This window comes from Mastigoproctus giganteus, chromosome 2 (assembly GCF_048544385.1).
Source record: "Mastigoproctus giganteus isolate SK-2022 chromosome 2, ASM4854438v1, whole genome shotgun sequence".
Lineage (NCBI taxonomy): Eukaryota > Metazoa > Arthropoda > Arachnida > Uropygi > Thelyphonidae > Mastigoproctus > Mastigoproctus giganteus.
In genome coordinates, this window is record NC_143576.1 from 167,520,769 (window position 1) to 167,533,197 (window position 12,429).

Consider the following 12,429-nt stretch of genomic DNA (forward strand, 5'->3'; position numbering starts at 1 on the left):
TTTTGCAAATCTCCAGTCTGTGGGGGACCCTTCCCTAAGTGCAAGGATTCTCTCATAATTATGGCTAAGGGTTTTGCTTACTTCCTTTTCTGCCTCCTTTAATATAACTGGATAGGTCCCCAACACCCTAGGTGCCTTTCTTATGTTTAAATTCAACAATTTCTTCTCCACTTTTGCTCTGTGTTATTACAAAATCATTTAGCTCCCTGTTAGAATTTATTTAACTTCTGGCTTCCACTTCCTTACAGAATTCCACATGTGTGAATGTAGATGCAAAAATACTCATTCATTTTTGTCAATACAGCACAATATAGTATTGATATAGGGATTACTTGGAGGTTTTATATATAGATTTCCAGCAGCGTAATCAGTTTTCAGAATTGGCCTATAAACTATAATTTATAGCAATATAAATGTGTTTTTAATAACTTAACTTTATCAAGTAGCATGTAACATACAACTCAATATTCGTAGAGTTTTTTTGTATCAGTTATTTGGGGCAAATTTGTATAGTATAATGTAATAAGCAGTGTAGTGCATAGTAGTGGAATTGTAGGATTTTAATTGATGTTTTGTTTGTTTTTGTTATTTGGTTTTTTAGGAGCATTAGCAAACTAAGGCATATTGCTCCAGGAATATGCGGTGGTCATTCCCTGACCTTTCCGCATCCTCCGTATTTGGTGGTGATGGGCTCGAACCCCGGTCTAATCAAGAAGCGTGTGCTATGCACTGCTGCTCCTTCCCACCTGGCTACGGAGGCACCCGATTTTTAATTGAAATTGAGCTAAACAAGTAGCTTATAGGTTCTAATCACATTTGGTGGGGTATATTTTCTTGTTTTTAGTTAAGAAACTTTATTCTAGTAAGGCTATAAACTAATTTAAAAACTCTACGATGCATATAATGTAAACTTGATAGCATAATATGTATTATTACATTTAGATATCTACCAGTTTAGTATATTATTCTGAAGTTAAATTGAATTTAATGGAAATCAAGCCTCAGAATAGCAAAAAAAGCAATGAGCTCAAAGTAGCAGGAGTGCTCCGGGGGGGGGGGGGGGTGAACTGAAAAGGGAGGTTCTCCTATGAATCATGACCTAACAAAATGTGCTACTTGTGAGATGTTTTGCAGTTCTTTCTGGTTTGAGACATGATGGAGCCAAGGAAGATGTCTTTGTGTATGATCGTTAGAAAGAGCATATCTGACTAGTTGTTGATTAAGATACTTTTTTATTATGATACAGTCAATTATGCCTTTAGTATTTTTTAATATGTTCAATCTAAAAACTTGTTATATTTATGTTGAAAACTTTGCTTATAATTCGGAGTGCTTGGCTTTGCACAAAATTCAATTAGCTTTTTTTACTGCTAGATTTCTTTTTCTATTAAAATTTTCCTAAAATATCTCAATAAATGTAACTGCAAAATTCCTACACAGTTATTTAAATCCCCAACCGATACTATTAGTTTTCTACTGCTCTTTCTAAGATATAATAATATTTCTCAATATATTTATACACCGATTAGCCAAAAACATTATGACCACCTACCTAATATGATGTTGGTCCCTCCACGTGTAGCCAAAAAAAGCTCGTACCTGGTGAGGCATGGACACTACAAAATTGAGGCCAGGGCTTCTAAATTCTCCAGACATCAATGGAAGACACCTGGAAGTCTTCCTCATGTTCCCGCAAACCAGTTTTTGAACAATCCGGGCAGTGTGGGCACGGTACATTATCCTGCTGCAAGACGGCACCACCAGAGGGGGAAGACTGTTTGCAATGAAAGGGTGTACCTGGCCAGCAATGATGTTTTATCTAGGTGGTAGAAGTCAGTGTGCCTGGCACAGGGATGACTGGATCTAGGGTATCCCAGCAGAACATCGCCCAAAGCACGACACTACCGCCATCACTTCCCCAAGTAAAACGATGCACTGTTACCCGGCCGTCCACATGGTGCAACAGGAAATATGATTCATCGGATAAGGCGGACCGTCTTCCAATTACCCAAGGTTCAGTTTAAATGCTTGTGTGCCCATTGTAGGCACTGTCCACCGGTGTTACTGTGGTCAGCATGGTCCACTCAGAGCACCCTGCGGCTATGGAGCCCCATTTTTCAGCAGGGTTTGATGTACTGTGTGTAGTGGACACATTACTCTCATCACCAGCATTCCAATTACCGGTGGAGTTGCGCCACAGTAGCCCTTCTGTTGCCATGTACCATCCGGGAGAGGACTTCTCTCACCTTGAGCATCAATGAGCCGTGGTTGCCCAACACCTTGCCGGCGGTTCGTGGGTTTCCTCTCTTTGGAACAACTTTTGGAAGGTACTAACCATGGCTGACCATGAGCACCCCACCAGCCGTGCTGTTTTCGGATATGCTCTGACCCAGTTGTCTGGCCATTACAATTTGGCCCTTGTCCAACTTGCTGCCTTTTCTATCTGAAGAACAAGGGTAACACTGATTAACGGAGCTCAGTATCAGGTGTCCTTTTTATACCAGGTTCTGACCTGTGCATGTGCTGTAGTTCACCTGCAGTTGCTTCAATTTGCATAATGACTTGTTGGTCAATGTTTTTGGCTCATCAGTGTAAAGTTAAAAAAAATACTCCTATTTTCATCACTCAAATTTTTTCTTACTAACTCTTCTAAACCAGCTAAAAAATTTCATTGTCACACTTATTTTTTAAGCTGCAGATGTGATACCTGCTATCATATTATGATATATCTGTATGTTTCCCTGAAAGGCATTACATGGAAATTAATAAACAAAAATTTCAAAAGGTAAAAAAACAAAAGGACTTCATGTATACTTTTAAAATTAAATAGTTTTATTGATTAGATACCGAGAGGTGGAAGAGAAGATTTTTCTACACAAATGCACATTCAGTTAACTACTTAAAAATTAGGGCTGATGTTAACATTTTAGATCTGCTTTGCGATTTAAAAACTCAAACAAAACAGATAGAAAGAAAAAAAAAAAATTAAATTAAGAATGTATGCACAGTGAGTTGTTGATGTTCTATAGAACAAAAAATTTAACCTTTAATATATTATTAATTTTAAATGCATGCCTAGCACAATAACAGAGACAGAGATAAAGATCAATGAATATACTTCATAGAAAATAAAACTTTTGCATTAGAGGATTAAAAAATGCACTATTCTTCTTAAGGAATAATAATAATGGAGTAAGTGCAATCTTTATCAATTTTACATAACATTCTGATTTTATTGTAATGTTGACAAATTCAATCCATTTCTCACAAGTAATAACGAAGATTGCAAGTTTTCATTTGTGCACCATTAATTGCAGAAAAAAACCAAACAGGCGGTTCAGTCACCCACTAGGCCCTCCCCTTTCATAGTGATACCATAGAATGGAAGTGTGTGATGTTGAAGCTACTTGTTGTTTTTTTCTCTCTACTTTTGTGATGCAGTTGACAAGCTGTACAACTAGTTATAATGGCAGAAAAAACCATTGATATCGTTTATTGTTTTGTGTGCATCAGTAAACTCGTCGTTTATAGAAAAGATTAATCATAGATTTAATCAAGCGTACATTTTTTATAGCTGTACCTACACTGGACATTTTGCTATCTCTCTTTGCTCTCAGCTGTTCTAAAGTGACATCAAATTGATCACTGGGCCACTCAAGGGCTCTACGACCAGTGAAATAACTGTAACTTTCAAAAGGATTTGCACTAAGTTATGAAGTTTAATGAATAAAAGATGGCATAACAAGAGAGAAAATTCAGTTATAATATAGCTAATGCTATATTATAAATCTGGCTTTGGGGAAATTATAAGATGTTTTACAAGGACTATCTTTTCCTTTCATTTGTTTTTTGCAGCCAGCATGATGTTTCACTCTACAAATAATGCAATGGTCTTAATTCTAACAACAGAACAAAATTGCTTTTTGCAATGAGTTGCCCTAATGTTTACAAGGTACTACTGTCTTCTCCATTGGCGAAGCGTAACTTATTCTAGGTAGTGCAATATCGTGGTAACTCGTGAAGGTAGTCACAATATAAGATACAATTAAATCGAAGCCTCTCATACTAATGTTGTATTTCACTACTATGAACAAAGTAATTGTGAAATATCACTGATAGTTTCTGTAGTGAATTTCTAATTCGTAGTGTACTATGCCATTTGCATTTATTTTTCTTAGTATTATTATTATGACTTTCATCAACCGGTGAAATACCACCACTTTGCTTATTGGAGGCTTGAAGTGGTGAAAACCCATGTTTAGTCTCTAGAGCAAAGTTTTCCAGCATCCCCCTTCCCCCCCCATACTTCCCTTCAACCCATGCATGGTACTAAGTACTATAGGTTTTGATACCTTTCGTGTTTTGGGGTTTTTCATAAAAAAAAAAAAAAAAAAAAAAAATTTGGCATCTCTCATATTGTGGAGTTTATACTTAATAACTGGGTTGGCATGACTGCAAACATCTGGGTACCTGCTTACCTACCTACCTACCTACCTACCTACCCGCCCACTGATGATAGGCCAATAAGCCTTGAAATGGTGCCGTCTTGGTGGTGGTATTCACTGAGAATAAGTAACAATAGTCTTCTCCACTGGTGAAGCATTACTTATTCAAGGTAGTGCAATATGATAATTTGTTGTGAAGGTGATCACATTACGAGATACAATTAAATCGATGCCTCTCATACTACTGTTTTTAGTTCATTACTACGAACAAAGTATTGTGAAATATTACTGATAGTTCTGTAATTAGTTAAAAAAAAAAAAAAAAAAACACCAACTATGTGCAAATCAAGGCTGGTTAAAATAAATAAATAAATTTTCTGTTTATACTCCGGGACGACCACATGGTCAGAAGAGTTCACAAGGTAGAGATAATATAAGAAACAGCACCGTATTCAGCAGTCACAGGGGTCACCCAAGGAATGTGTACTTATTCACATGTGTGCTTGACCACTCAGCAATGGTGGCCTAATAAAGTGCAGCAGGAATGAACAAATATTCATTTGATTTCATCAGTAGTAGTATCCCAAAACTCATTATTGTAAAACAATGTATCGAGTGCTCCTAAAATTTTTTTTATTCCTTCCTTCCATTCTTCTTTAGTTTGTATTTATAATGGGAGGGGGGGGGGGGGACTTGATAAATTTTTGCATTATTTCCAACCATGCACTTAAAAAATCCCAGTCCTTGGCTGAACTTCCCACGGCACCAAAACCTTTTTCCACAGCATACCTTACTGCACCATGACAAACAGTGTTTCCAAAAGAAATTTTTTTTTTTTTCCCCTTTTTTCATATCAAGGCTAAACGACTGGAACTTTTTTTTTTTTTTTATTTAGTATATTAAGAAACAGTCACCGATTCAATGAAATACATAACCGTACCTCATTCCTTTAAAGGTGTTTGTAACAACCTTGAACTTCAGGTCCTCCATATATTGTTAATACAGTAGGATATTTTATGTCAGGATCAAACTTAGGAGGTTTGAAAAACCATTCCATACACTAAATGGCCTGATGACAGTTCATGACTAAAGAGGTCTGGCTGAGGATAACTTGGATCTAAAGCTGTAAATAAAAAATTCAAATAATACATTTTATATTCCTTCCAACAGAGGAAGGACACAAATACTGACTATGGTGAAGAAGGAAAAAGGTACAGGAGACATTATCAATATTTCACATGATAATGAAAAACCAAAATGCTTTATTTTAGTATTTTAGTTTTTCAATACTTTTTAACAAAATACAAAACATGAAGTGAAACTTTCACTGTTGCACAGAAAGGGAGTAGTCATTAATATCTTTTTATTCATTTGTTTTATCAATTCAACCTATTCACAAAACAAAATTATTAATTATGTAATATATTTCATGAATATATTTGAATATATATGAATGTAATATATTTCACGAGTCTTGAATTATGTAATATATTTCACATTTAAAAGTAATACATACAAAGATGAGTGCATGAAAAAATTTATGAACATTAAATAAGAAAAAACTTTTTATATGGGAACATAAAAAAAACAATCTTATTTGAATAGGCAGCAAAGTTTTGGTTGTATACGAGAAATGTTTTTATTGTTATGTGTTCATGAGATTAAGTAATTTCATACTTTTTGGAATGTCACTTCTGAAACAAAAGCTTAAAGCTGATCATCAAATGAGAACTGTAAATGTTTCAATCCTCGTTTCATGGTTGGAAGTTCAAGTTGGAATGCCTTAATGCAGTTTGCCACAACATCATATCTAATATCTTAACCATGAAAAGATTACACAACTTTGTTCTCCAATTTTTTAACAGCAGATCAGACGGGAATAATAGAAAAATCCCCTTTGATGGGAGAAATGTAAATTTCTGTCCCTAATACAAATTGTCAATCTTCTGAATAGAAGTACGAAGACACAGATCTAGAAAATATCACATATAAAGATATCAGTTTGAACTCCTCTGAAGAAAACTAATGCCTTTATAATAGGGCTAATGGAAACTTGAAGTCACCCAGAAATAAATTATCAGGTTCAATTATGACAAGAAAGAAAGGGTGGGTAATTCATGTTACTTGCCAAATGTAACCAGTGCTATGGTTACTTCTAGTACTAATGCTAAATAGTACCACTACTAGTAACAATATAACACTAATAATACTTTAATATAATAGTAACATAATACAGTCAGTCCTCGTATAACACAGTAATTCCTAGAAACCCTTGTGCAATATAAATAACAGGCCTTATGGGAAAAATAGGGTTAGGTGCCAACCACCAAAAGAGTGAATACCCATTTGTAACCAAAACATCACCAAACGCAATAAATAATCATAATAAAATAAGTAAGTCAGCGGTTCCCAAACTCTGCACTGCAGAATATTTAAAATTTTCAAGGGAAACATGGTGATACTCAACATTTGTTGGACACCGCATGAACTACTAGCTCTAAGTAGTTCAAAGTTCCAACATTATCATAGTTTCAAGATTACTTATTAAGTTCTTTGGACCTAATTATTAAATATCTAACAGTTCTGTTTATTGAAGTTCATTTAATAAATGGAACTGTTAGATATTTCTTTTGGCCTAGGAGCACTGTGAAAAAATTACCGAGACACTAAGGGCACCGTGAACCGAGAAAGTTTGGGAATCTCTTGACGTATTTTATTATGATTTTTACATAAAAAAATATTGCTAATGCTTTTGCTTTTATCGTAAGCAAACCTGTTCCTGATCTCCATTTTTTGATCTTTTATCCAAACAGATAACAGACATTCCATCTTTTCCAATTTCTTTGTCATGATCTTAGCCAAAAGGTTGAGAATGCAGGGAGGAATTGCAGTAGCGGCAAACCAGTTTGTCCAGCAAGTCCCGTAGTTTGCTGTGGTTTTCGTGTTGGCTTTCTTTACCCTAGCCGCTTTCTTTTTTCTCTCTGAACCTGCAGTATCTTTATCAGCACTCTTCCTTTTCAAACCATTTAAGTATTTTACTCATTTTTAGGTAATAAAGCACAATTACAGCATAAAAAGAATACAGAGAAAGCAGCACATGGGTACCAACTGAGTAACCAATGCAGTAAGTGTTGCGTTCAGCTGCTGTGATTCTGCCGCATTCGACTGCCATTTCATGTAAACGCAAAGCCCAATCGTGCATACGTGAATTAGGTTCATGTTATATGTGACATCATTCCCCTATTTATAAATTGTGCATGATCGAATTCATATAGTGTAAATGCATGTTATACGAGGCCTGACTGTACTATTACTTACTAAAACTAGGTGGTAGGTGATTCTCATCAACCAGTGCAATACGACCACTTTGCTTAATGGAGGCTTGAAGTGGTGAAACCTATGTTTAGTCTCCAGAACAAAGTTTATGGTATTCCCTCCTGCCCCATCCACGGCACTATATACTATAGGTTTTGATACCTATAGTATATATCAAAAAATATTTTTTATGAAAACCCTTTTTCAGTTTGGGGTTTTCATTTAAAAAAAAAAAAAGAGGGGGGCACAACATTAGTATTCACCCTTTCATGTGTGAGTGCTTGAAACATATGGGTCCGTGGTGGTGGTCAGTTCTTCAAAGGCACGTGGATCCACAAAAGTGATTGTTTTGAATGCGCAGGCATGGATTGTGGGCAACTATTAGTAGTGGGCTCTGTACAGTGTTTCTTTGTGTAATTTTGAAGATTTCAAAAGTGAAAATTTTGTACATAAATTTTTTAAGTATTAATTTGTTCTTATTTTGACGTAGCTGACCAACATTAGAGGGATTTCATTGTGAAAAATCAAACATAAAAGAAAACAGACTTGGAACACAAAATTTAGCATCTTAAGCATTAAGATTACAAGCAGATGCCCAGCCAGAGTGGGAAGAACACAGCCAAATATCTGAACTGAACATAGCATGCCCAATGGGGATAGTGAGCTCCACCCTGGGGAGGGTGGAGGAACTGAGGAAGAATCCTGGGGAGGAACATATATACACACACTACTCTTGTACATAGCATTATTACTTGCCAAGAAAAGGCTGTTTCACGCACTGATATGCTGTCATAGAGTTGGTACCGAAATGTAGCACTATGAATCCATCCTTCTGCTGTCCTACTTTGCTTGCTAAATCCAAGCTGTAACACAGCACGTGAAGATTGTAAAACAATACATGATGGGATTACCATCCAACCTGAATCCTGTATCCCCCTTCTGGGGTTTTTCTCTGTATTGATCCTAATCTAATCCCAACTACTCCTCATATCAATCTATCTAAGGTGCCTAGGTAGTGGGATCTATCCAGTTATACTAATGGAGAAAGTGAGGAGGTAAGCAAACCCGCAGCCATAATTATGAGAGCATCTTTGGATTCAGATTAGGTCCATATGGACTGGAGATATGCAAATGTATCCCCAATTCACAAAGGGGATCAAAAGGTGACAAAAGTAATTACAGGCCTCTTAGCTTAACTTTTGTTCCACATATTTTAGTAATGCAGGATCATCTAAACAATGTGGCAATTATATTTCGAAATAGCATGGGTTTGTTAAGGGGAAATCTTATCTGACCAATCTGATTTAATACCATGATACAGTAACAAAGTAACTGGATGAAAAAATAATTCTGATATCATATATTTAGATTTCAGGAAAGCTTTTGATATTGTTGCACATTAATAATGCTTACAATTCTAGTAGACTGAATACTTTTTGTCATTCCTTTTTTTGGGTGAATTTTATATCTTGCATCATATGCTAATGCTAATATATTTTTCAAAATATAATATCTCATTATACCATTATATCTATAGAAAAATCACTCAATTCACAAATTACCTTTCAAGAACACATGATGTTAATAAATCAGTAGGTTCCTTTATTTCTATTCTAAATTTTATGGATTTATATCAATTATTTTGCAAACTGCTATTTTGTTGAAGTGGTGAAACCTATGTTTAGTCTCCAGAACAAAGTTTATGGTATTCCCTCCTGCCCCATCCACGGCACTATATACTATAGGTTTTGATACCTATAGTATATATCAAAAAATATTTTTTATGAAAACCCTTTTTCAGTTTGGGGTTTTCATTTAAAAAGGTAGTGGGATCTTTTGCAATTAATATATCTTAAATTAAATTTTCTTCACTAGCATATAACTGATAATGACATGCATAACTGATAATGAAAACAAACCTACCTACAGGCTCCAAAAGGTATCCCAGTGACTGAACCCAAATCTTCGATGGAGTTGGAAGACCAGCTTCATATGACCAATTCATCTGGAACACCTCTCCAAATGGAGTCTGGCTGATTTTGCTCTGGACAGTAACAAATAAACTGCAGTCCTATATAAAATACACTAATATTACATATTGACTGTGATAAAACAAAATATGACAGGCATCAGAGCAATACAGTAAAAGCTTATGAAGTCAAAGTACTTGACACTTCCAAGTCAGCACAGCCCTGATCAGGCGAATCTGGTCATTAAGAAAGGTCTGGTTAATTTGAAGGTTTTTCGACTCTCTTTCTGTTAACCATCATATTACACATTATAGTCTCCAAAGGCAGATGCAAAAAGCAAACGAAATAACATTGCATGCAACATTTAAAAAAAAAATGTTCAGCAAATTGGTACACAAATGCATGTTATTAATTCTTGAACAGCAAGCACCAAATGCTTCATATGTTGATAGGGATGCAAGTGTACAGAGAAGGGCAACAAGATTAGTGAATGGAACAAAGGGGTGCTCTTACGAAGAAAGGCTTAAGTTTTGCAAATTACAGTGTCTGGAGACTAGGCACCAGCGAGGTGATCTGATAGAGGTGTATAAAGCCTTGAATGGTTTGAGCATGCTCAATGCTGATGGGATTCTTCCTCTAGCTAAGAATAATCACCTGAGAAGGCACAAATTCAAATTGAGGAAAGACAGATGTAGGATAGACGTGCGGAAATTTGCCTTTAGCCAGCGGGTGGTTGGTTGATGGAACAGACTTCCATCCCTTGTGGCGGAGGTTGATAGCCTAAATAAGTTTAAGGCTCAGCTGGACAGGTATTTTGAACAAACGGAGGGGTGAAGTAGAAGTGAATTTTTTTTTTTTTTTTTTTTGGCTGATGCTGCATAACTTGCTTTCTTGCATCAAATGCCTCTACTAAGTGTGCACATTTTATAAAATACAACTGCAAAGGTTTAAACATTTTACTGCAGGAAGAGATAACTTAGCTACTCCACTGTAACACAAGTGGAATAAGGAAAAACCTGTTAATGAGGGAAAGTTTGATAATCCACACTTTCAATTTTTTTCTTTCTTTCTTTTTAATGAAAAATCCAAAGATGTAGTAGAGCTTAGTCCTGTGCATGACTTGATGGCTGAGAAGCAGTAAATACTTGTTGGCATTAGACTTGAATTTCTGTATCCTGTAATTTTTGGGAAATACATGTGAAGTTGTTACAGAAAATAGGAGCAGAAGGGGAAAATGAGGAAGACAAAAAGTTGGTTTTGTGCGTTTGGAGGTGAATGAATGCTGAATGGTTGCAGCACATGTTTAAAGTAGTCTGGAAGAGAGGTAGGGAATGACAGGTACCAATTCAGAAAAAAAAAAAAGTTCCAATGGAACTATCTAGAGAAAAGGCATACAGGAGAAACTGAATACCTACGTTACAGAGAGAGAGAGAGAGAGAGGTGAATCATTCATTAACTGTACTTATAGCCATACTTACCATTACTAATTGGAATTCATGAAACAATATTCTCAATCTGATTATCAGCAGTGATTTACTATGTATTAAGAATCTTCATGTTCTTAAAGGTTCCTTTAATTAGCATTAGCATTAGTAGAGGCATTTGATGCAAGAAAGCAAGCTTATGCAGCATCAGCCAAAAAAAAAAAAAAAAAAAAAAAAACCCCACTTCCACATCACCCCTCTGTTCGTTCAAAATACCTGTCCAGCTGAGCCTTAAACTTATTTAGGCTATCAACCTCCACCACAAGGGATGGAAGTCTGGTCCACCAACCAACCACCCGCTGGCTAAAGGCAAATTTCCGCACGTCTATCCTACATCTGTCTTTCCTCAATTTGAATTTATGCCCTCTCAGGTGATTATTCTGAGCTAGAGGAAGAATCCCATCAGCACTGAGCATGCTCAAACCATTCAAGCCTTTATACACCTCTATCAGATCACCTCGCTGGTGCCTAGTCTCCAGACACTGTAATTTGCAAAACTTAAGCCTTTCTTCGTAAGAGCACCCCTTTGTTCCATTCACCAATCTTGTTGCCCTTCTCTGTACTCGTTCCAGCAGCTCTACATCCTTCTTGAAATGAGGCCTCCAGACCTGTATACAGTACTCTAGGTGCGGCCTGACCATTGCCTTATACAAGGGAATAATCACCTCCTTATCCCTGCTGGAAAAATTCCTGTATATCATTGACAATACTCCATGAGCTACTCTTGCAGCCCATCTGCACTGCTCAGAGAACTTCATATCTGCCTGCACAACCACCCCCAAGTCCCTTTCATTCTCTACCACTGTCAGTGTAGTACCACAGAGTTGATACGTTGCTCTGGGGTTGCTGTTTCCATTGTGTAGTATATTTGTCATTTTTACATTTGTCAATGTTAAACTTCATTTGCCACCTCTCAGCCAATCTGCTCAACCTTTCCAGATCCTGTTGCAGCAGCATAGTGTCAGTAGTGTCCTTGACAACCCTGCCAACCTTTGTATCGTCTGCAAACTTGGACATTAAGCTTGATATACCATCATCAATATCATTTATAAATACAGAAAACAATAATGGACCCAACACTGAGCCCTGAGGGACTCCACTAATAACATTAGTCCACGATGAGCAGTGTCCATTGATTACCACTCTCTGTCTTCTCCCACTCAACCACCCCTTTATCCATAGCAGCAATTTGCCTCCAATGTCACACTGCTCCAA

General features: G+C 36.4%; 1 protein-coding gene across 1 annotated transcript in view; it reads right to left on the reverse strand.

Annotated features, from left to right (window-relative positions):
• Positions 1-12,429, reverse strand: part of LOC150089729 (dipeptidyl peptidase 9) — a 483,518-nt gene that overhangs the window by 113,963 nt on the left and 357,126 nt on the right. Inside the window, 4 exon segments of the mRNA XM_090390084.1 lie at positions 5,381-5,414; positions 5,416-5,490; positions 5,492-5,568; positions 9,684-9,831. Coding sequence (XP_090246210.1) covers positions 5,381-5,414; positions 5,416-5,490; positions 5,492-5,568; positions 9,684-9,831 — 334 coding nt within the window.